The sequence below is a fragment of the Nyctibius grandis genome, chromosome 5 (genome assembly GCF_013368605.1).
Source record: "Nyctibius grandis isolate bNycGra1 chromosome 5, bNycGra1.pri, whole genome shotgun sequence".
NCBI lineage: Eukaryota > Metazoa > Chordata > Aves > Nyctibiiformes > Nyctibiidae > Nyctibius > Nyctibius grandis.
The window spans coordinates 5,307,357-5,333,516 of record NC_090662.1 but is presented as its reverse complement, the minus strand read 5'-3'; the positions used below and the strand labels follow the sequence as shown (position 1 = coordinate 5,333,516).

General features: G+C 43.8%; 1 protein-coding gene across 1 annotated transcript in view; it reads left to right on the top strand.

Annotated features, from left to right (window-relative positions):
* The window catches only part of ITIH5 (inter-alpha-trypsin inhibitor heavy chain 5), a 50,641-nt gene that overhangs the window by 8,383 nt on the left and 16,098 nt on the right, over positions 1 to 26,160 (top strand). The window contains exons 3-7 of the mRNA XM_068401921.1: positions 226 to 389; positions 1,616 to 1,723; positions 3,710 to 3,960; positions 12,076 to 12,245; positions 12,810 to 12,926. Of these exons, the coding sequence (XP_068258022.1) occupies positions 226 to 389; positions 1,616 to 1,723; positions 3,710 to 3,960; positions 12,076 to 12,245; positions 12,810 to 12,926 (810 nt within the window). The remainder of the gene's footprint in view (positions 1 to 225; positions 390 to 1,615; positions 1,724 to 3,709; positions 3,961 to 12,075; positions 12,246 to 12,809; positions 12,927 to 26,160) is intronic.

Below are 26,160 nucleotides of genomic sequence, written 5' to 3'. Positions count from 1 at the left end.
GTGTGTGAACGAAGGCAGTGACACGTCTCTGGTTTACCTTTTGCAGCTCACCTGAAATTTTGAGGGCAAGCCCACCTTGCCTGCTGTTGACTGCTTTTCATAGGGAGTCTAATACTCATAGGGTGGTTATCTGCTTGAGCATATTAAGTGTTAAACCCTGTGAAATACTGAAGGGGTGAGTTATCTAGCTGTCAGCATTAATAGACAACCTTTTGATACCCACAGGAAACCAGGCCTCGGATGTCTGAATTCACTGTGAAATCCACAATCATTTCTCGGTATGCTTTCACCACGGTGTCGTGCACAATGGTGAACAGCGGATCTGAGGCACGTGAAGGTGTGTTTGAGATGCAGATCCCAGCTGCAGCCTTCATCTCCAACTTTACCATGTAAGTAAGTAAGTAATGCTGACAGCTGGGTGGACAATGGTTCTCCCATCCCATGGGTAGCTCTCTGAGATTTCAAAAACTGGCTAATCTGCAGTAGGAATGTATCAAGGTCTTTTTGAGTATCTTTGGGAAAAATAAAACCATACACATGGTATACTCCATCTGATACTGGTCATGGCCCCAAAGCACAGAGCAAGTCCTTGGATGATGGGGTGCTAAGATTCAAGCCCTCAATGTACATGGGGAAGAAAATTGTTCTATTTCCCATCTGAATGTCTTTTAACAACTTCCTTCTCCTCCTCCCTCTTTGATTGGGACCAAAAAAATCCTCCTAGACCTCAGAAACCTTTCCAATTAAAGTTTCAGCAACACTGGCACACGATAGTTATCCCGCCTGACTGTGGTGTCTAAGAAGCTCCTTGTTGTTCCAGGTTCTCCATACTGTCAATGCAGGAGGGGAGTCAGCTCTAACTAGCAGATTCAGGTTCACTTGCTGCTGGAGGTGCTAGTGATTCTCTGTGGATAATAGAGCAAGTAGAGCACAACCAAGCTCGTATTGAAATGACTCACTAAGGAATAAATTAAGCTCTTGGTTTCAAAAACATATTTGGTTTGGTCATGCTCAGATCCCTCCTGTGGGTAGATATTGAGGCCCCAACTTTGGACCTGACCATAGCAGGGGACCAATGCTTTTAGAAAGACTTTCATTTGGACTGAATAGGAGGAAAACCAGTCTTTTGCCATTGGCCAGCCAAAATGTATATTAAGGGCTGTTTCCTTATGGTATTCATGGCCCTGTAACTCATTCCTAGGGAGAAGCGTTTTAGTTAGGGAGGCAGCTAATTGAGAGCAGTCATCCTGAATATTGCCATGTGTATCGACACAGATGGTGGATCTGAGACCAGACAAAAAAACTTGCTCGTTGGGATTCTTGGCAATTGTTTTGCTTTCTGGTTTGCATCCTTATGCTTTGGAGATTACCTACTGAACTGACATTTTAGAGAGGTAAACTCCCAGACTAAAAATGTGTTCTGCTGGTATAACCAGCCAGGGAACTTCTAAGTTGGCTTCTGTCTCAGTGACTCAAGTGGACTCCAGGAGAGTTCCACCAGCAGCACACACAGCCTATTCACATGTGTACAGTCTGTGAAGCCTTCTACAGCAAGCTGTACAGCTGTCACTGTATGGGTGCAGAGTGGTCATGCTGACATCTCTGGTCTCTCCAGGAGCATCGGCAACAAGACTTACTATGGGGAGGTCACAGCGAAAGAAAAGAAACATAGCAGCGATGACAAAGCAACGCACAAGAAACCTCCGAGCCCTGCAGATGGAAGGTAAGTGTTCTGCATTTGGCTGTGCTCTGGGAAGCGATGTACTCTCCTCCCATCTTTATTTTGGCTGCTTTGGCATACCCATCCATGGATTTATAGGAAGAAGCAGCTAAATAGAACGTTATCTGCACTGCCTGATGTCATTCCCATACTCCAAGTCATGTAAAACCGCATGTGGCGTTTTCTAATCCTGTTACACAACATTTTCACTTCCAAGATGCTCCAGGATGTACTTGAGAGGGAAAGAAATCTTGTTACTTCCTGAATAACAGGCAGGAAAATTAAGGCATACAGAAATTCAACGAGTTACAACTTCAAGACTAAAGTTAGTCAGTGGCAGAACCACGAGTAGCCTTTTGCAGTCGTGTTTGCTTGCCCTGTTCTCAGTGCTTGACTGTGTTTAGTCCTCTTGGCCAAGCACTGGCAGAAAGTCCCATCCCTTTAATGATCTGAAAGCCTATAGGTTCACCCGAATACAATTCAGCAGCAGCACTATGGGCTATTTTTCCAGGTGCCCAAATTCCCCCAAATGTGTCTCAAAGAGATATACCACGGGATGGATTTTTGCTGCTCTGGAAAACCCTGCACTATTCCCAGTTACCTGGGATAGTAGCACTATTCCAACATGAACACATGATCAGGAACAGCTAAGCAGACTATGATTTTCAGACCAGAAAAATGATGAACTGTGAGGAGGGAGAGAGAAATCTGAACTAATGAGTAATACATGGAAGGAGAATAAGGAATCTTTATTTTCTGTCTTTAATAGAAAAACTAGAGAAAATTGAATGAGATGATCAAATATCAGGTTCAAAACAGCCAAAATAAGGTATTCTTCACATAAATTGTGTTTCTTGCCACTGGAAACTGTGAACGCCAAATTTAATGTAGGTTCAAAAAGTGACTAGACAAACTTATGGTAGGAAAAAACTATCATGAACCTTTAGCAAAGGATGCTGTCTTAGGATCCAGGCACAGACTGGCAGAACCAGAAAGAGTGGAGAAGAAAATCACTATATTTCTCTTGTCCTGTCCTGTTGCATCCTCCTCTGTAGACGGTTACTACCTGTCATTGTGAGACCGCTGCTATCACCCAGAGACGTCATTCCAACTGTCCTAAAGGGTAACATTAAAAAAAATTATCTTTTTATTTGTGTTAGAGAAATCAAAGTCTCAAATCTTTTCAATACTCACTGAATTGTGGGCATCACCAAAATCTTATATCAGTGAGTTCTGAAATTACCCCTATATGGCATTAAAAGTTTCCATTCTTGTCATGCGGCTTTTTTATTTTCCTTTCACAAATAGCAGTGTCTGGCATCATATCCATGCCTGGTAGCTGGACACTACAGTGCACTGTATGGGAGACAGAGCATCTTTAGTTATCTCTGTTTAACAGAAGGGCAACTGAAGCCAATAAAGGTTAAAGGTGGGAATTTATCTCACCTCAAATCGGTCAACAGAAAGCTGACCGTCAGTTGTATACTGGGTGACTGATGGCACACTGTGGCCAACTGGAGGAGAAGAGTCCTTTTAGAGAAGTGTCCAGTGGTGGAATTGTCTTAGGGGTCCTATTTCTCCCCATTGAGTATGTAGCTATAAAGAGCTAATATTAGGGAAGAGGAATTAATTTGTACTTTGGTTAAGATATTGCAATGACTCCACAGTGGCAAAGTCAAGAATTAAATATGGGTCTTGCAAACCCTCTGTGTAAGAGACCAAGAGACAGCCTTTCCTCTGGCCCTGCTCTAGGTTATACATGTCTCATATTCCTCTCCGTAAGAAATCATCTTGTCTGTTAAGACCTTTCCTCCAGTGGAAACATCCTATCTGCCTAGTGCTTTGTGAAGCATTATGATGTTTTCTTTCTTCTTGGTTTAACATATTCAATGATAGGAAATACTTTTATCAGACCAATAAAATCCAGATTCATCATTCACTGGAGGAGGTGGTATGGGGTGTGAAGGTGTCTTTGCATTTTCCTTCCAGGGATAATGGCTATGAGACATTCAAAGCTTCTGTCTTCATTCCTCGCAAGATGCAGGCCAGGTTCCTACTGCATTATGAAGAGCTTTTGCAAAGGCGACTGGGAAAATATGAGTATACAGTCAGCATCCGGCCCCAGCAGCTGGTGGGGAGGTTACGAGTGGAGGTCAACATCCTGGAGAACTCAGGCATAGTTTCACTGGAAGTGCCTCCCCTTCGAAACAGCAAGCATAAAGGCAATGGGAAAGTTGAAGGTAAGGAGAGATTTTATGATGACCCATGGTTCTGTTACTTGTTGGGCCTTAATCTCTTCTCGAAAACTGGACTGGCAGTGTTGAGAATTCTCCAAGGCAATCTTGGATAATTGTGTAGACTGGTGTTTCATTCGCTTTCCCTCTGGTCCAAGTCTGGCACTAAACAAAACCCCAACATTGTATTAAAGCAACATCATCTAGGATCAAGGCTTTATTAGAAACTAGAGGACACACCTCATGAAGACAACAAGAAAAATGAATGCTAGCAGCTCATTAGGCACAAATTATTCTGGCAAATTCCAACTATGACTTTATTTAGAAAGATACATTTTTTACTTCCCCTTCTTAACTCTTGCTGCACTCACTGTATGATAGGTACATTCCACCCCAGAGGTGGCTACATTTGAGTGACAAGCAAGTCTCTAAAGCATTGCAGACCATCTGCGTTTTCTATTTAGCAATCTCTTATTCACTGGCAGGGCAATCTCCGAGTTCATGAAAGCTGGTATCATGGCTACTACATGAAAGGGATTTCAGGATTATGAACTCTGTGAGGTTCGATGGTGAGAATTCAGTCTTGTCATAAAAACTGATGGTTTTTGGTCTATTTTTTGTAGATGACTGTGTCTATGTGGCATCTGTGCATAAGCATGTGAGAACTTTGAAACTTAATGAATATAGGGCTGATCCCATTCAACTCAATAGGATTTTTTTTCTATTGTCTTTGTGAGCTTTGAACTGAGCCTTCAGGCCTTGTGATCAGCATTTGAGCAGGCTCTTCCCTGGCTTCACATCTCCTGGGAACTGTTTATTTTAAATGAATTGTTTTTTCCATCCATCCATGCCAAGGCAGATAGGAAATCCTGCATTTTAGAACATGGGAAATTCCAAGAGGAAAATCTCTGTTTTGCCAAAGCACTAAGTGCGATCCGAGTATCTTATCTTACCTCCAATTGTCCTCACTCACTGTTCAGACAGTGTAAAGGTAATTTTTCTAGTGTAAACTAACAGTGAGGGGCACAGGATACCGTGATTGCTACATGTTGACAAAAAACCCTCACCAAAAAAAGAGGGTGAGTCTGACCTGGAAGCAGGATGTGGAGTTTTGTGGGACTCGATCCTCAGTTACTCTTAGTGACATAATGCCAGCAAAATCAGTGGAGCTATTCATATCTGCCTGGTAAAGACCCTAAAGCACGTGAACTGGAATTAAACTGATTGCTCAGTGTGATCCTACTGGTTTCATCCAAATCACAGTGAAATGAAGGCTCTCAGTGACTCGGACTAGCTTCAGGTCAAGCCTCATACAGCTAATTAGTCTCTCTGCCATACATCCATGTACTGTGTGATAAATGTGCTCTGCCCCTCTTTAGGAGGGACAGGAAGCCTTTTTCACCTATCAGGGAGTATCATAGTGCATTGCGGCATATAGTTTCCTGCAAAGCATCTGGTACTGATCAAGGTTAGAGACAGACTAAGCAGAGCAGACACACTGTTGGTCTAGTACAGTATGGAAATTCCTATATGTAAATGACATACAGGGAAAACTCTTGTAACTTGCTATCCAAATGGCAATCTGTGAGCACTGATCATTCTTGGCACCATGCTTCAGATTTAAAACAGGTCATATGGACCCGAGCTCTAAGATTCCATAATCCTCCCTAGCCAGTAAAATGTATATAAAATATATGTCCCATTTCAGGATGAGTAAGGCAACTGAAGCTCACATTCCGTGTGCTTTAACCTTGCTCAGAATTCAATTACAGACCTTTTCTATCTGGAATCGCCCTACACAGTTGGTGAAATCTGTTTGCTGTGGTGAAATCATTGTTATGGAAGTCACTGAAATGCCAAACACACTTTTAGGGTCCATCATGGGCTGTCAGGAGTGGGTTGTTTCTCTGCCAGATCAAGTCTTCATTGGTACTTAGGTGTATGCCTCTCAGATGAGTGTATAGGGTTAATGAATTCAGTAGGTTTGCTGAGCTTCTTTCTGATCTAAAGCAAGACGAGGAGATTAGGGCATCACCAGTAGCCAGATAAAAAAAAAAAAGGAAAAAAAAAGAATTGGCAGAGGGTCTCGGAAAGGTCTAATATAGGTCGCAGAGAAGGACAGCTTGTTTTGGATAGGAGGGATTTATTGCTTGTGACCCCTTCTGGCCAACAAGATCAAGTACACTTGGAGCAGACAACAGGAACTTCCTGCCTTGCTAAATGCAAATGGAAACCAGAAGAATACTCCTAGGGAGGGCAAGGCCAAGGCAAGGAGCATTTCCACTATATCCACTATATTCTAGTCAGCTGTCATCTCTCAAGCTTGATCCAAAAAGCAAAACATCTGAGTCGTTAGATCCTCCCCGCAAAGTCTTCTTGCTCATATGACACCTAAAGACCCAAGAGCATGAGATCTGAACATCCATTGAAACCTCCAGGGAAGGCTATGGGTTTCTAAATGAAAGACAGGTGAATTGTGAGTCTTACATTTAAAGAGTGGCTGCTTGGCAGACAGTCTGCAAACTGGGAGCAAACCAAGAAAAAGACAGTGTCTGGTCTCTTCATGGACTCCTGTGGCTTAAAAATCTTCAGTATCACTTGACTGGAGTGCATGGTAGCAATCTAGTAAATGAGTGGCCAGCAAAGGATGCCAGACCAGATGCTGCTGTACTGTGCTACCTGTGGTGCCCCAACTGAGAGGTCATGACTTAAAAAAATGACCAAATAAGGAATGAAGGCCTGCACATTGGAAAATGGTACTGCTTGACTGGTTTGAGTTTGAATATGTCACGAAAACTCTCTTCCTCAATTTCCTATGTCTACAAAGATGTCTATAGTATCTCATGGTTAATGATAAAATGTAAGATTTTGATAAACATTAATAAATTACCTTGAGAGTATTGGGTGAAAAATGTATTGTGACATCAAGTCATCAGTTAAATTGCATTCTGAGTAATATGTCCAAAGCACTACCAACCTGAAGCCATTGCTGCGGATGGGATGTAGCTAAACAAGTCATTTAGGTACTTTTGACTCTGACTGACCTGGATAAGAAACTACATTCTTTTTTTTCTGAGTACAGGTCAGAAGATCCAGTGTAAGATAGGCAAATTAAGTTGAAAATCAAATATGTTTGGCTTTGGAGTCATCCACAGCTCCAGATGATGAGCACCAGCAGTGACTGATGTTCATAACTGAAATGCCAACCTGTTGCGGCAATAAATGCTGTTAGCAAAACTAATGAAAAAAATAATAACAATAGTTTAGATGTCCAAAAGTGGAGGAATGGCTGATCTGCCTTTATTTCATTGACCAGTCCTCTTACATTTGTGGTGCTTTCTACATACTATCCGTAGAGCCAATGTACCATGCAGGAAGCATAGTGGAAAAAACAATTTCTCTGTTTAATGGTCATTCAGGATTTGCACTTTTGACTCGAGACAAACTGCCAGTATCCATACAGTCTGTGGTGAACAGAAGAGATAAAACTTAAAGACCTGTAGACAGAAGATGTCCCTTGACGAGAAAGAATGAAGGACACGTTTTTTTTGCCATTTATAAAACAGCACAGAAATCACAGCAGCAGGAGCAGGAGCAGTAAGGAGTCCAGTTCTGCCTGGTTTTGTCTGTAGGGACACATGATACAAAGGTTGGACTTGGTTCCACGAACTTTCAGTGATTTATGAAAAGTAAAGCTGTGCTTTGCTATAGATAGAGGCTCTTGGAAAGTCCTGCGTACATCCTCTCTGAATATGGAGCAGAGACAATGTGATGACAGGTCTTTCCAGGATATTTCCTTTGTCTGTGACTCCTGTACACACAGCTGCATCTGGGAGTTGCATTTTTCCCAGAGGAAGGTATTAGGCATGTAAGTTTTGGAAAGTGATCTTTTGACATGTACAGTTGTTGTCTTCTGTCACATACAAACCCCAAAACAGGAGACATTGAGGCCAATGATCCTGGCCTTCTCTGGTGACCTCAGAATGGAGCCATTTTCTGAATGATGTCCTACCCAGCATCCTCATGGATGACTGTCCTCATCCTTTTCCTCCAGCACAGAAGTGTGAGAACTAGTCACGGACTTGGGCAGGGAGCCACTGGGCTGCTTGAGAATGACTATTTCTCTTCAAAGTCATAGGTCTCAGAAAGTTTTTTATTTCTTGTCACAGTTGTCTAGAAGCTTCCGTCAGTTAGCAGAGGAGGAACTTTGCATTTGAGCTCTAATCTTGACTCTGCCAGTCTCTAAAATAGTTTAACTGTTCATCATATGAGGACTACAGTTTCATATGAAAAATGCTTTTTCCTGCTCTGTTGACTTCTTTAGCTGAATTTGGTGGGAAATTTGTCTAAAGGCCCTGTTAACTACCTCAGTATGAGCACAGACCAGCTCCAGTCTTTGGAGCTCATACATGCTCTGTACTCTGCAATATCTCATAGATTTTCCTCTCTCAGTCACTTGTTTGAAAAGAACCGGGACAATAAACAGAGGAGAGTAATTGTGATCCACATATCAAGTGCTGCCTAAAAAAGAAACCTGGGGGAAGACATAGTTACTGTATTCAAATATACAAAATCTGCTGCAAGGAGGAAAAGAATACTGTGCTTTTTGTGTCAATAACAGAAAGGACAAGAAGCCACGGGTTTATAATCCAGAAAGAAAAATGTAAATGAGACATTGAAAATGTCTAACAGTGAAAAAGTGAAGCTCTGGAAAGGACTGGCAGGTACTGAGTTTCCATTACTGGAGGTCTGGAGTGTTTCCAGACCATGTCATAAAACCAAGTAGGAAGGGATTTGGTCTGGGAACATGAGATGAATCAGGTAACCCGTCTTCCAGACCTGATTTCTATTATTCCAGGCAAAAAACAGATGTTTTGGACCTTTCCTATCAGACTATTTTTTGTTTTTCGTCTCCACCCTGGAGATGGGAGATGAGAGATGAGCAGTTATGAAGAAGATGGGAGAGCTTCCCTAGCTATTCCTGTCACTGACAATGGCTATGTGAGGCATTCTTGGAAACCTCCTCTCCAGGAGTTCCTAAAGCACTGTCTGTGTTACAGGGGATGACATTTCTCACCTTCAAAGAGTGTTTTGAGGAGTAATAGAGGAATGCAATGTGATCCACGTGATCCCATCTAGATTCCACAGTGCTTTACAAAACTGGATACATGTGATTATACCCATTTAACAGATAGGGAAACTGAGGCATGGAGTGGCTACCTAACGCAGCTAATTCCAGATGGTCAGAGTCTATAGAAATGCTAGGACTGGAACTCATGCTCTTGTGGCACACAGCATATTGTGCTCACTCATCAATGTACTTATGGCAGAGAGACACAGAAGTGAAGTCCAAAGGCCACAGCCACAGATGTAGGTGTGCAGTAGGTATAAGGAGAGAGCTTCTGTTTCCAGTGTGAGACTGACTTTCACTAACCCCGAACTGATGTGTCCAGGCAGCCTAACCAATGACAATGTTTGCATTTCAACAGTTGAGAAGTAATGTGAAACCCTCAACTAGATCAGAAAATATAAATGAACTGTTAAGCCATTTCTATGAATTCTGGGTATTTCCCACACACTATCAGTTAAATGGGATCTGGGAAGTGATAGAAGACAGATGGAAAATCCGGGAAGGCCAATACAAGCAAATCTGATGCATTGTGTATTAAAAACACATTACATCTGTTGATTCATCAGATCAGAGGGCAGCTGTAAAAGTAAAAACAAATCAAGATGGAGGTAAAATCTTACAGATATATTGATTTATGACTTTCCTTTGCCAGGAGAAATCTGAACTGTGCACAGATTTTAGAATAAATGTCAAAGCTCTGGGTAATCATTTCATAAGCCCCCTTTAAGATCCAACACTAGTGTCCTTAAGTGATTTTAATGTACTGACTAGGACCTCTCTCTCTGTTTCTGTCAGGATGGATGGGTTGGAATTGGCATAGTCAGAGAAGTCATGATGCAGACTCAATTCTTGACTTTACTGAAATTGAGTAATATCTGTCATTCAGCCTCCTTGGACGAGACTTTTGCTGATGAGTTTGTTTCACATGCCAGGTCCTGCACCTATAATTCATTTGTGTAGAAGTTTGGCCTATGAGAAAACCCTTACCTGCCTCAATAGTACGGTCTTGTGCCTTGTTCATTCAAGTGTTGTCACAGGACAGCTATGAAAGCAAAACCAAATCAACATGGAAGTAACATCCTAGAGTGCTATTGATTTATAACTTCTACTTTCATTCCTTTGCCCAGAGGAGTCTAGATCATACATAGCATTTTAGAGTAAACACGACAGCTTTGGCTAATGTTTTTATAAACCCACAAGAACCCTAGTCCTGGTATTTCTATGGACTTTGACCTGTGGGAAATCAGGTGAGTTAGGTAACCACTCCATGCCTCCATTTTCCTACTTGTTAAATGGATATAATCATATGTATCCAGTTTTGTAAATCACTGTGGGATCTGGATGCGAGGTGGATTGTATTCAATGTTGCACACAGATGTCATGCTGCATTCCTCTTATGCTGCTCAAAGCACTTTACAAAGGTGGAGAAGTCCCACTCCTCATTACATAGTGTTATAAGAAACCCTGGAGAGGAGCTTTCCAAGACTAACAGCACCTTGTTGTTGTGATCAGTATTGTTAATGGGCACATAACTAAAGTAATCCTAAAGCAGATGTCTGTGTCTGGACAAGTGTATCGTACCCTAATCTCCCCTGACACTCTTGAACTGATCTGCATTGAGCATGGAAATTTTCTAGGAGGCGTAGGTAATTACATTGTGAACACCTAAACCAGAACTGAATCTCATCCATCTTTCTTTTCCCTGCCATACCAAAGACTTCTTGGGCCATCTTTGGTAAAGAATTTAGACACATCCCCCCTCTCCCCTCCCAGTATAATTAAGCAGCTCATTCCCACCAAATCAGCACATGAGCAGATATAATAGAACTTCTGTGCCTCAGAGGAGTGTTGGAATAATCACTGTGAGAGCTGAAGCACCCAAGAAGAATATCAGTTGAGAATCTGTTTTGGTGTTTTCAATAGCTGGTTAGGATAAGGGGGAAAGCCCTCAAAATCTGGGGAAGTTCAAAGCCAAGTCTGACCTTTGGCCAGTCCCATGTAAGGGTCCTTAAGGGGTTCAGAAAGAATGAACAGTTGGCACACCAAAGGAGAGTAAGGTGCGATTTTGGCCACACAGAGAGACAACAAGGAATCTCCGTATCCCTCAACTTTATAAAATGAACACAGCTAACAAGACAAGCAGAGGTTCCTGCAGGGTGACTCAGACCTAAATTATTATCTTTCTCTGAGATGCCCTCTGAAAGGCACATCTCTCTTTATTGACTCAGGAAGGGCTCTCAGAGACTAGGATGAGTTATATCTCACGGATGCAGTTTGCATGACTGCACTAGCAAGTGTTGCATTTTGTCTTAATCAGTAAGACTGAAATTGCAGTGACTATACTGATAACTCTTTGCTGAACATAAAGGCAGCTAAGATGACTTGTTCAAATGTAGACATTACACATAAGACGCTTGTCAGGTCAAGCGATCAGTTAGTCATATCAATCCCACCTCACATGCCTACAGTACATCCGAACAAGTCACCTCAAGAACTCTTTATAATCAATGGGGAGAAATCTGCAGTATGATTCATCTAATCCTAGAGGAAACATTTAAACAGGTCAGATGAATCATACTTGCATTGACTGGCAGGATCTCATGTATAGGATCTGCATTCTAGATGTCTAGAGTTGGCTGGAATGAATACCACATACATGTCTGAAGTTGTGTGTTCGTTATTTGCAGAAAGCAATTAACAGTCATACAGAGAACATCTGGCCTTAGAGTTCAGTGACCTCCAAACAGAAGCGAGCACAGGAATTTTGCCTAAACATTTATATCCCTGATAGCATTGCAATGTTGGTTTCAGTTTAGAGTTAGAGGGGTGGGGTTATTAATTTCTTCTTTTATCACTGGTGAGCTGAATCTTTAATCTCAGTATGTAACTGTACCAGTTGACCTGACTCCATGGTAATACTGTGTGTGCTGTGCGTAGACATCTGTAAGACAATGAGAAAAACTCGTAATAATGTGGTTTTATCTCAACAGGTGATGTTTCTCCTCCTCCTTCTACTGTAGTCGGACATACCAAAACCTTAGCTAAAGTTACGTTCAATCCCAGTGTTGTCGAGCAAACCAAGATTGCCCGAAACGGCATTTTGGGAGACTTCATAATTAGATATGATGTCAACAGGGAGCTGAGTATTGGGGATATTCAGGTACTGTACATATGACTCACCTTTTCTGTTTTATTAACTATACCTGAAATGGTTCAATTGTCTTGCATGCTCCAAATGTCCTAGAAAATGTTTTCCAAGTGAAGACTACTTCTCCATCTTGTGAGAACTATCAAAAATAAAACCAGTCAGCTGGCAGCCACAGGATGGACTTAAAAACCACAGGTACCTACTTCATTGAGTTACTTTTTTGTATCTGCCTTTCAGTTTCTCAATATACTGGCTGTATATACCTGGATACAAGGCCAGTTCCCCAATGCATGTTGTGATTCTGATCCCTGGGATACGTTATATCCTTACTGCATTTGGAGGGAAACCCCAGTGTCCACTGTGAAAGAAGATGTGGAGAGCTCTAGTAGGCTCCCCCAGTCTAGATAAACAGGGGACCAGAATTAAGAGGGATACCAAGGAGCACTCATATCCTCCAATGTAGACACAGACATTGAAGGCATGATCAGATGTGCCCAACCAAATATCTCATAATGGTGTGTGTGGAACATTGCATCATGATCTACCTTCAATTCCTGACTTCTTGCTCTTCCACAGATTCTTAATGGGTATTTCGTGCACTACTTCGCCCCCATAGATCTTCCTCCATTGCCAAAGAACGTTGTATTTGTGCTTGACAGCAGTGCTTCCATGGTGGGAACAAAACTGAAACAGGTGAGGTCCTTGCATCTATTATAGACTCTTTGGCTGTAAGGTTGCAGAGAGCTTGGTTCAGGCTTCATCTCACCAGATAGGTTCTTCCGCAAAATGTTTTCTATGTCTGAGGTGAGAGGAGGTTCTGAAGACACCTCAAGGTCAGATGATTTACCTACAATGAGAAATTGTCATGTTAATGGGAATGGGATAGGAACAAGAAGTGCAGAGGAACAAGAAGTGCAGAGGACTTCATCACTCTGTAAAAAAAGGTCGGTGCTGTCCAAACTGAGCTAGGATGCTGCAGGTAGGATTGTCCTGGGCATTTCTGTTCTGAGCAGTTTGAAGAGAGGCAGATTAGGGAGAATTCCCAGCAAAGTGCATTCAGGAGACCATTGTATCCAGCTTAACTGCTGTCTTTAAATTACCTTGGCAAAACCCTTAGCAATGTATAACTCAATGGGTTCTGTTGAAAGAAACGTCAGTTTGTCCTATTTGAGAATCTGAGTCTTTCAGCACAAATCTCAGATATTTTTCCAGGGCACAGATCTTAACATGAGCCAACATACCAAGCTGAAGGGCACATCACCAATGCTTAAAATTGACCTTTGACATGGAGGGTTCAGGCTGGTGTCTAAATGTTTTTGCTTCTTCAATTCTCTGAGCTGGGCAGATGGAAACCACCTCCAGTTCAGGAGCCAAGTAGTTGGCTTGGAAGGGCACCATGCCTGGAGGAATATACTCTTTCTCTCAGCATAGTATTATCAGTCTAAACTAGAAGCAGAGATGAATTAAGACTTCAATTCTGTTCTGAATGATTTGACAGATATATCTCAGGTCTGCACTCACACTGGAGAGGTAAGTCCAGTTTCCAGCTTATATATCTGTGCAGAAAAGGAGAAAAGTCCTGGTAGGGTTAGTATTGTTTCCTTCCATTTGAAGACTTGCCCCACAGGCATGAGATACGGGGAAGTTATTTGGCTTCTCTCTGTTACAGAATCACAGAATCAACCAGGTTGGAAGAGACCTCAGGGATCATCGAGTCCAACCGTTGCCCTGACACCACCCTGTCAACTAGACCATGGCACTAAGTGCCACGTCCAGTCTTTTCTTAAACACATCCAGAGATGGTGACTCCACCACCTCCCTGGGCAGCCCATTCCAATGTCTAATAACCCTTTCTGAAAAGAAATTCTTCCTAATGTCCAACCTGAACCTCCCCTGGCGAAGCTTGAGGCTGTGTCCTCTTGTCCTATCGCTAGTTGCCAATGGCCACATCTTTACTTTCTACTTTCTTACCATGGCCAAGATAATGACAGCGGCAAGTGACACTTTCCACATGGGTTGACACCAATATGGGGCAATTTCAGCTTGTATGGATGATGTTTTAACTCTACTAGAATGACTGAAGGCCAATGGCTTGGACTGGTACCTTGGCCAGTTAAGGAGCTCTAATTAGTCCATTCAGGCTCCTTGGTTGCCTGCCTGGAACATGGTGATATTTCTGGAACATGTGGTTATTTGAGAACTGTTTTTTCCCTTGGCCACCAACACCAGCCCAAATGTCCTTGACAAACACAGACCATGGTAATTCTCTGACACTTCTCTGCCTTTGAACAAGGACATTGGGGGTTTATATGCCTTTCTCTCTCTGCTAAAAACTTTACTATCTGTTTTCAATGGTGATCATAAATCTTAATTTAGAAGTTGTGTCCGCTAATAAATCAAATTATCTCCACTGTGAGCTAAAATGAAATATGACTTTTATGGCTCCTAATTATCTTCCCCAGCGACTGGAGTAGCAAACAGAGAGTTGTTAACAAACATACCTAGGACTATGCTGAATGAGGTCTTGAATGAAATGCCTTTGAATCTTTACAAATTCCTGTGGATGGAGCCTGGCTCTTGACTTTCTGTTATCCTTCTGCTGAAAAATGTCTATCTTGCCTCACAGAATAAACATGTACTGCACAAATGCACCCAGTCCTGCATGCTGAAAGCAGCCAGTCAGCGATACAGTGCTGAACCAGGGAGATTAAGACTCTGAAGGGCTTTGGTGCTAGTGTGAGCTGCGCAAGTAGTGCCTCAGGTTAGCAGATTAACCTTGTACTATGAAAGCTTTTATTCTCCCCCTGAATGCATTAGTGTTTCATTTTCATATACTTACTAGAAACAACATCGCCAGGGATTAACCCTTGAAGGTCTACTTCATAGCCCAGCTAGCTCCTACTGGTAAACAGACATGAATCTCAACTAATTAGCTACAAATAGGTGCCTCTTGAGCCTGAAGTGAGAGAAGTGCCTAGACAGAATCTTCATCAAGGGTGTACCCAATTTTTTTCCCTGTTATCTCAGATATACTCTTTTTTTCTTGAGAACCACTGGTATGTAATGGTGGAGTGCTACGTGCAGGAAGCACTTATCTTCATCTGATTTCAACTGCTCCAGAAAATAGAACTTTTTGGAATTATGACCTAAATCACAGAAATCCCACACAGACCAAAATCTATGACTGGCTGCATAATATGCCTCTTTTGGTACACTAAGAAAGTGTGATCACTTACAACCATGACCCATATCTGCTCAGTGGCCTTTTTACCCAATTGTTGTTGTTATTAAGATGTTTGTTAAATTACAGACACGTCCCCTGGTGGCAGGATACATCTGAGCAGAGGAAATGCCTCCTTTTCTTCTTTTCTCTCGGATTTCATGCAGCTGTGGTGATCTACGGTGGTGTGTAGGGAGCTGGGAGTTCCCATGGGACTGCCTTTCCTCATTTCTCTCTACTGAGTCATATGCAAGATCAGCTAAAAATACAGTCAGCACTTGTAAAGAGTGCTTTGCAGGTCAGCTGCGGTAACTATGACAAAGGACAGTTTTTAGGGTTGTATAAGCAAGGATGAGAGACATCAGCTGTGCACCCTTTTCTACAGTAGCTCAAGGAGATCTTTTAATCTTCACTCAACTGCTTTCATGAAGTTAATGGCAAAGTGACTCAAAATGGGTCAGGATTTCATACATCCTTTAGTTCCCACAATCTAATTGTGAGTCATTTCTTCTTTTCCTCTCCCAAGGTTTCCTTTTCCTACATGAATTTTTACCTGTTTGTGCCACCTCTTTCTTCCTTTCTCAGTCTTTGAAGCAACAAGATGTCCAGACCCAGTTTCAAACACATACAGTGAGACTGGCTGATTAGCTTAAATCAAATCATTAAGACCCTTGAGACATTCCCCTCACATCACTGAGGCATATATTAACTTTGTGGGGAAGATCAGCTAACGTGCATATTCCTCCTGCAGTTTGCACAGCCTCTGGACTCTGGTAATGTCTAACAGACTCAACTGCATTACAGCAATCCACCTCCACTGAGGATCTGGGCTTTTTTTTGTGACATTCACCTTCTAGCACTGGCAGGGAGATAAAGGTCAGGAAAAGAAAACTGTTGAGCATCACGATAAAAAAATTTGTCATGTGTTCAAGACTTTGCACATCATTACTGCTGTTCCACTGGCAAGGCAAATACTGGTTTTGTCCTCACAAGCTTTGTCTCTTCATTTGCAAAGAGACAGTAAGCTCTGTGTGGTATAGTTGCTTTTAACAGGAGCCAGAAGAGCCTGGGGAATAGGTTGTATCTGCAAGGTTTACTGGGAAGTAAAATTATTTGCCCATTGAGCAGTCTGACCTACTGATTTTTATGGTATTTTGGCTTTAGCGGTGGAGGGGGACATAGCAGTTTTACATTGGTATAACGAGGAGAAAAAGGGGCCAGTTACAGGTTTACCACCTTCTGATTACCATTATTATCCCCAGCTTCACTAAACATGGTGGAAAAGGACCTTTATCAGCCTGCAAGTCAGTGTTATAGAACGAGCATGTTCGAAGCTATGCATGTGTCCAAAGAGCATGGATTTGCAGATGTTTTGCAGACATGTGGTAAAATGTAGTTGTTTCAACCACAGATTCATTTCACCTTACCTTTCCCACAGGCAATAAATGCCCACACACTCAGTTAAACAGTTGGCTACACCACAAGCCTGGCAACTTGTCAACGGTAGTGTGCCAGACTGTAATTTTCTTTGAGGTTAATTGTGCTAGGAGGAACTCAACTGAAGCTGGGACCTGCTGCGTATTTGCAAATGCTTCAGTTTATTTGCCTGCATCCATCCAAGGGACACTGTCGGTACCCTTGATCTGTGACCCACACTGTCTGAGCCCTTCTGAGGGCCTGAGTGCCTTATATACACGCATCCCTAAACCTCTGAGTAGTTTCAGGATAGTGGGAGAGTAGACAAGCACCTGAACACTCAATGTTCTCGCTCCAAACTCCACTGACTTCTGTTGGTTGCTGCAGAGCTGGCTGTTGCCCCTTTGACTGCTAACCCAAATAATGGCTGCTGCCCAGGAGAATGACCTTAAATCACCGGGGGATTTTGGAAAAAATGCTAATTCTAATTACAGCCTTTAGTGAGTTTAAAGCTACTGTGAAGAGGAAAGATTTGTCAGCTTTTCCATTTATTTTGGAAAAAAACAGCCCAAGTGAACGAAGAGCTGCATGCAGTGTCTCCAGCACTGAAACCTTCACGCAGCTGCCTCCTACTTGGGAATACACAACAGCTGTGTCATCTTAGTCCTCACTGTAGATGTAAATATAGAGTATAGGAACTACTACAGTAAATAAGACATCAGATTCATACAGACCTTAATTGCCCAGCTTCCAAGAAAGGTGCAAGTACCTGTCACGTAGCAAAATAATCTACCTTCCCCAAACCCTAAAATTTATGAATAATGACAGGGTCATATACAGAGAAACAAGTAACCTTCAGAGCAAGATGCCCTCAGATGTTCAGGACAGGAAGCATCTTCTTCTGGTCTCAGGACTAACAACCAGCATGTCCCCAGCTGATTTGCTCCATGCTGAGGCAGTAGAAGTAGAGACAGAAGTTCCCAGGAAGACCCCAGACCCAAATCACACTGGGAAGTCAGCCCATGGATCAGGGTCATTGAGGTCTATGACCAGGCATAGCTATGATAGAGCTAGAGACAGCTACAGCACAGCTCTTGGTCTGAGACTCAGACTGAGACTGAGGGCCCAGACTGGAGCTTAAACAGACAGGAGTGTGGGTGGAGGCCCCAAGTGGGGCTAGTCAGACCCATTAAAGTCTATTAGTATGCTCAAGGCCCTGGCATACACATGCAAGTCTATGAAGCTGTAGATATGTGTTTCTTTAATAGTCCTTTCCAAGCTGGAATTGTGTTTTTCCAGTGGCTGGAGCAATACCTGGAAGCCAGACCTGGCTTCTATTCATGGATCTGTTATGTGAACTTAGGTAGGTTATTTTCTTTGTCTGTGCTTGTCTCTGCAGAGTCTTGTCTGTTTAGCTGGCAAACCCATGGCTGGGCTTATGGCTGTATGAGATCCCCCAAGTCTAAAAAACACCAGATCTTTGCCAAGACTTAAGTTATTAGTCTATCGCTGCTTGCAACAACACTGCTATCTCCAAGTAAATACCCCTTCACCCTAATATGGGGTGTGTACTACACATTGCTCAACTGGGACAGTCTATTTCTAACTGTGAAGAGCAGTTGAAGCTCAGAAGTGCTTGTGGGACCTTGTGTGGAAGCCTGCTGGAGTAAGGTCTTCCATGTTATATTACTGTATGAAGTCATCAAACAGTGTTCATAGGCAGTTCTGACCCTGAGGTCGACGTGATGTAATTTGAGGTCCCTTAGGAATGAGGGATATGATACCACCTGTGTCATGAGGAGAGAGCTTTTGCTTGGATAGGTACCCCTGATGTAGTGACTACATCTTCTCCAAAATATCTGCTCTCTTTTCTGCAGAGTTTTGGGCAAAGACTTGGCCTGTGCTCACATCTGAGGCAGTAGCTTGGGATGGAAGTTGGCAGGGGAAGGGTTGGAGGCAGAGATGTGCAGGAGGGAGTGGGGATCCTGGAGATGCTGAGGGGATTTGGAAATGGGGAAAATGGGAAGGGGAGCAGGTGTTGGAGGACTGTGAGGGCCTTGTGGCAGACTCTCAGGTGGGAAAACAGGCAAGTTTGCTTTTTTTTAAAGAACAACTTAGATCTCTTGTATTGCTTAATGCTAACCCTGAGCAAAAGTGCTGCGTCTTTGCTCCAACCGCCCAACCATCATCACCATCCCTCACTCACAGGAGATGAAAATGGGGAAGTCTCATGTAAAAGTAAGAGGTATCACAGTTCAAGGAAAAGGGACAGGGCTATGAGAGGAGGTGGCTACAGAGTCACAGCCTCTGCAGCGGGATAACAGATGTTTCATCTCTGTGGAAGTACAGCACTCCTTTTCATGGAGAAATAACACCTCCTCCCTGAGCAGGAACAGTGCAATCTCTCCTCGGTGAAATAGCACAGATCTTTTCTCCATGGAGAGGAAACATCTCTCCATGAAGGAGCAACACATCTCTCCTAGCAGGTTACACACACAGGTAGGATGTGCGTGAAGAAGGGGCTAGAAAGCTGCAAACCTGGCAGGCTGCTGACTGCTGAGCCACCCGCTGTGAGAGAGTGTCTGCATGAAGAAGAATGGAGGCTAATCAACATGAATGCATAGCAAGCTGTGTCTCAGCCCAACTCCTGCTGCATAGCGTAGCAGTTAATGGTTGCTGAAATCGAGGGGATGTGCTGTGGATGGTCTCTTGGGCATGTCAGCTCTTCCCAGCACTGTGTTGGCAGCTGATCTGTGTGACAGAGAATGAAAGTCTCGAGTTGCTGGTACAGTTTTCATGTGCTGAGACCTACTCCATCTTCTGATGATGGGCAGAGGGAGAGGTGTCAGGCTCTGTATTGAGGGCATGGGGCACTTTTCCCTTGGTGTTGACCTTTTTGCTGCTAGCTCCATGGAAATTGTTTGTCATGCTGACAAGGTCAGGGTTTGAGTGTCTTACTGGCATGTTATGGGATCTGATCCCACTTAAAATGAGCTAAGCACAAGATAAGAATGTGGCCTTCATGCACTGCTGTGTCAGTCTGGCTGTCTGCCCGGGTAGCCCCATGGTTTCCAGTGGCATTATTTCAGTGTGGCACCGTGGGGCAGCCTTTAAACTTTTCCCTTTGACTTATTGTACAGAAACATTTACTGCTCCATACTGCACTGTTGATAAGGACTTGAAGTAACAACGCTTGGTGCTGATAAAAGCTGGCCTCCTTAAAACTTTGTACAGGAATTTATTTATATCCTCAACTCTGCAATGAGATTGCAAAGACTGAGCATCTACTCTGGGCACATGAAACCCTAGTTCCTGAGGAATCAGATCATCTTGCAGTTTTTCATGTATTTATCCTTACTATGCTGTTGGGTGCTAGAGAAGTAAGTTACTCCAACTGATAGCTAAGCTTGCCCACATCCTTGAAGATGGTTTTATCTTCCATTGAGCAGAAATCCAGTGCTTAAACACCCTGGACGAACGTGGAGCTAAGTGATTTACTCAATGTTAAGTGGAAAATCTTTTTCAGAAAAGGCAATACAAACAGTTGCTATAAATGATGGGGAATTTCTTTTGCATACAGGGAAACTACAAAGCAACTTTTTCTAAGGCCATATAGGGAGTCAGCAATGTTCAAGTTATTAGCAAGGGATCCATGATGTTCACAGGAGAGAGACTGGACCATGGATTGGAGACAGATCTTTATTGTCTGGAGCTCTACAACCAAACTCCCTCCCATCACAGGCCAGTGTCAATGTAAAACAAAACGCTTGTTGTCCAGAACTGTGAAGGAGTTTTCCTTGGTTACGTGATCAATGTCTGCCAGGAATAAAGCACAAAGATACATTGACAGGGAGAGGGTGAGCTGCAGTCCCTGAACTGCACGACGCTGCCTGCAGAGGAAGAAAGGGCAGATTGTCCTTCCCAAGAGGGGGATGGAGGAAGGCAAAAAAAATCCAAGGATAATCTTCTGTGTTAAAACCCATTTTTGGTACAAAAGTCCCTGTTCCTTGCAGCTGGCATTTGATCTTCATTAAGTGAGCAGAAAGGAAACAGGGCCACAGAGGAAAGCAAAACTCACAAGATGTGGCTTCAAACCTTATCAGGAACGACCCTGCCCAAACCTTTACTCTCTCTGCACCTCAGCTCCTCCCTGTAAAATGCCAGTGGAGCTCACCTTTCTCTTGGCTACTGGATCCCAAACCAAGTCTATGGCAGTACGTTGTCTGGCCTTGATAGCACCATTTCAGGTGTGACTTTGATGCCAGCCTTTCCTTAACTCACAGTATTAATCCCTCTGACACACTATGGGCAGAATTGACCAGATATTGCTGTTGTAGCTTGGAAAAGCCAGCTCTGGACCTTTTTATCATCTGCCTGTGCTTGTTTGGAAAGTGAAAGATATGAACCAAAGCATAGAGGATATTGAAGGGTAGGGGAGAGCTCTTCAGTTTTTTCTCCCTGTGCTTCCTTGCAGTGTTTTGCAAAACAACGTATTTACTTGTACTTTTCTCCTCACTGTAGGAGATCTGGTTTCTGAGCCCTTCTCTGCACTGTTGCACCCTCAGACAAGTTACTGGACAGAGCTGTGTGTTCCTAATTCACTTTGAGCTTTCATCTTGTGCCTTAGCTCCTTTCTTGTCAAATACAGTTTCTCACAAGGGATCTGGAAGGACAAAGTAAAGCCCACTGAAATTTTGTCTTCTAGCTGTGGCATCCTTCAGTATATGGTTGCAGATGGTCCCATGTCTGCTGTCTGCAGACTGTCCTCATGCAGCGCTTTCAGCTGATGGGTGCTGCTTTCCAAAGGCTTTGGTTGTGAATGCTTTCCTCTCCACTAGCCATGCTCTTTAGACTGACTGATCTCAAGCACACGAGGTTCCCTGGTGCTGGCTGATGCTGGAAAGGGGCTGTGTCACTGGTGTCGATGTCTCACTGCCCAGCTGTTGCGAGGGCGGATGCCAGCTGTGTTTGGGCGTGCAGGGTGCCGCTGAGCCTTGCCAAGTGATCTCAGAGGCACTGGCAGAGTGGGTGCTGGGAGAGATCCCTCTGCATCCGGAAGCCGTTTCCAAGAGGGGCTGAGTTATGCTACAGTGCTGTGGAGACCCACTCTCCATACAGAGCTGAATTAAGCACGAACTGAAAGTCTTTTTATTTCTTTTTTTTTTATGGACTGTCATGGAGCTTGCACAGAGGATGTGGGCCTAAGATGAAGCACTTACAAGTGCTCCTAGGCAATGGAAAGTGTGAATACGTGGGCTTGGGACATGCATTATAATGAGGTGCTTGAATTCCCCCCTTGCTTCATAGCAGGGCCAATGTCTGGCAACGCCATGGCATCGAACAACCACACATTGTCTCCCTTTGAACTGCGCAGCTTTCAGGGTAGCCAGGCTTCACCCTCACCCCGCTCCTCAAACAAACAAGAGACTGTGGGAGAAATGTCACCGGGACTCAGATTCCTCCTAAAAGGTGCCCAGATGGTCTGACATCATCCCAGACGTCTCTGAGGCAGCTCTTTGACCCAAGAAAGGGCTGAAGGCTCTCAGCTCTCCCATGGGAGTGTGTCTCTTCCCATGCTTTGCTCCACCAGTGTTTAAGCAAAGTGAGGTCTCTCAGAGCTAGCCCCAAGGGCTAGGTACAAAGGTGGCACATCACAGCTGAACTGGAGTGTAGCTGAGGGAGGCAGTTCTCTTCCCTGCTGTTGCTGGGGGTTCCACAGCCCCTAATCATCTTGGCTGCGATGCAGGGCCCTTAGCAAGAATGAACCACCACAGCAGCAGTTACGTTGCATGTCTAGGTATTGGTGTGGAGGTGACAACAAAGACCAGAGTGGTGGCTGTGAGCTGGCTTGTCTCTGACCGTGTAGGCTTGAGAAGACACTATCTGCACATGGGTCATTTAGGAAGTGTGAGCCCATCTTCAGCTCCTCCCTATTTCTGAATCACAGACAAAAACTGTGATCACTCCCTGGCAGCTATGGGCATCCCATCTGTCCTCAGCTGTAGACCACCATTGTTCTGCTCCAGATTTGGGGAGTGATATTTTGTAGCCCTGGAGGTGGCAGTTTCAAGCCCTAGGTTCCAGCTGTGCTGACTTCTCATTCACCAGCACAGCTTCTCGACTCAAATGCTCTGGAGTGGCAATTCAGCCTTCACTTTTCAGCTCAATTTCATCCATGCTAATTTGGGAGAAATGGAGGAATCTTCCTCCACTGAATTATCCTCTTTTAAATCCTTATTTAAAACTCATCTCTGACAGCTGCAAACCGTTCCCAACTGGTAAAAATAGATTTTTTTTTTCTTCAGCTGTTCTGTATTGCTACTTCCCGACATCCTCTCCTTTAATCCTTGCTACACCCTCCACACAAAAATGCATATACCCAGGCAAACAAGTTGGGAGAAGTATTTTACCTTACAGCACCTGGCACAAGGGCGCTGGACCCTTAAACTGGGCTTCGTCAGTGCAAGCGGGTTAGATCTGTGCCCAGCTTATCTCCAAAATGAATCAGTGCTGTATGCACAGCCGCGGAGGAAGGATCTGGCCCTCACCAGGGAAGAAATGGTTAATCTTCTGCCTCGAAGGAGAGCGCCTTTGGCATGAGTTTCAGTGCAGTGAGTCACTGGGGCCAGGCGGGAGTGGAAGTGCAAAGACCCCATCGGCAGCTTGGGAATCCCACGGCAGCCTCAGCCCTTGGCTCCCTCCGAGCCAGGAGAAGTTCCAGCTGTGGCCTTACAAGGCCAGAACCAGAAACCTGCTGCCGTGTCCCCGACTGAAGCTGCTGCCAGGCACTCTCTGCACGAACAGCTCTGCAAATCCTTGCCTGGGGGCTGGTGGAGGCTGGAGGAGAGGGCTGGGCACCAGGAGCATTCAGTCATAGCTGCATACTTAAGGATTTCAAGCAGTGCACTTTTACCAAAATATTCTTGTTATTTAAATTTGTTTTTGCCTGCCAGCTCCTGAATCGCATCCAACCCTCCGGAGGGAAGTCACGTCTCTCCCGCAGCCCATTTATGGGTGAAGGATATTGGTAGCAAAGTGTGTGTTGCCACGCCAGAAGGACTGTAGTCTTTAGGATAAACCTGGAGGTACTTATGAGCTGGAGATGAAAACACATAGGGTGAGCCAAGCAATTCAGAGCATTTTGGGGGAGGTGGAGAGTCAGTTCAGCTCCTTATGACTCCAGTAAGCACTATAATGATCAGGACCAGGCAGGATTAGGTCTTGAAGTGAGTCCCACCTTCTCTATAGCTGAGCTACTCAGCCTCTTGGAGGCAATGCAGGGAAACAGGCACTTCCAGACAATGACTCAGCCCATCCTAAAACCTATCCAAAACAGATGGGATGGATCACTCTCTGGAGGTGTCTTCCCCTGCCTAGAGAGGGATTAGATGCAATGCCTAGCTTTCTGATGACTGAGTTGGTAAAGCTGAATCCCACCCTTCATTTCTACTGAGGATGAGGTAAAAGCTACAGGAGAAGGAACCATATGGCCTCCCTCATTCTGTTTGCTTTGGAGCAAAACCATGTGCACGCACACACTTGTACAAATGTTTGTGTATATATATATATATATTACATAAATTCAAAAGTTTTTATTGAAGTTGCAGAGGCAGCACATCATAGAGATGCCAGAATCCAGGCTGTCTGTGCAAGTGCATTAACATATGACAGAACTTTTTCCTGGGAAAAACTGACTCAAACTCCATGGAAATGACTTAACTGTGACAAAAATAAGAGTCAAAAAGGAAAGACAGAATGGAAGGGGAGAGAGAGATGGTCCCAGCCTCATATTTGGCCCCTGTATGAGGGTGTGGGAAGTGCTGTGTTTTCTAGGAAAGTCTGCTTTGGTTCCCTCCTGACACCTTCTGCAGTTCCAGCTTGGATGCTGTGTACATCAAACTACACTGCTGCTCTGTGTTGTTTCACCTTTTCTTTCCTTTTCTTTTGGCTGAACACAGGCAAGAATGTCAAAAGGAATTTCTGAGCGCACTGGAGGTGAGACACAGTCTCTCTGCAAGAAGGCTAAAGCAAGATTATTTTTTCTCTTGCCTTGTTCTCAGAAACAACAGAGCAGTTTGGGCCCGATAAATCCCTCTGAGACAAGTGCAGTTTGACAGAATTGTAAAAAAATGAAAAGAGGGTTTTTGTAATGAGAAAGGTCAAGTGATGTTAATTATAATCAGAGCTATAATATGGATAATGAGATTTGGGGAGTTTCCCTCCAAATCATTGCTTCTAGGCACCTCTCTTTCTCTTCCCTGTCTACCCTGGGGGGGAGTGGAGGGGGGACGTTGCACGTGGGGAGCTGTCGTGGCCTCATTGTTTCTTGCTTTAACATAGTGCCCACAATGTCCTTCAGCAGAGGTTGGCATGAAGGCCTGACCACACTCACACAGGATAGAAGCTTCTCCATTTTCACAGAATAACAGAACGTTAGGGATTGGAAGGGACCTCGAAAGATCATCTAGTCCAATCCCCCTGCCGGAGCAGGATTACCTAGATCATATCACACTTTGATTGCATTTTTTTGAGGGACAAATGCATGGGCCACTCTTGTTATCATGAAATAAATCCAAGAGTCCTTTTCTCCACTGTGTGATTCCTGCTTTGCCCTTCTAAGCATGCATAAGAGATGGTTTGGCCCACTGGATTGAGAGCTGGAGACTCTAAGTTTCAGAAAGCTCTCCCTTTGTGGCCTTGGCATCATTACTAAAGTAGTCTGTGCCTCAGTTTTCACTTCTATAAAATGGGACTGTGAATGTTTGAGTGTCCTTCTGAAGGGCGATGTCATGTATTATCTGATGCACTTTTACAATACAAAGGCTATTGTAAAAGAGGAGATGAGAGAGCATAAAACTTACCCTTCTTTTTCAGATAACTGCTATTTAACTCATTTTAGCAAGTTCTCTATGGACGGTTAGACTGGGGAGACAACCTTCCTGTTTGAGGCAGGCATTCATCTTGAAGGTTTATTTGGTGCACGTCATGGTGAGAACTTAGTGCGGTTCTCCCCTTCTCTCTGAAAGAGCCTCTTCCATCAACATTTGGTTTAGCATTCTTATCTGTGAAACATTCATAAAACACATGGTGGTGAGACGTGGAGCAATGTTCCAGCTAAGCAAATTGGGGGATGAATCCTGCAATCCCTACAGAGGAAAATGGTTTATACAGAGGACAGAAACAGACAGGGAGGGACTCCAGACCTGGCTCCAAAATGTTTGAAGCTATGGGAAATATTCCCCTTAACTTCAGATGGACTGGAAGCCAAGTCACCAGCTGGGAGGATTGGAG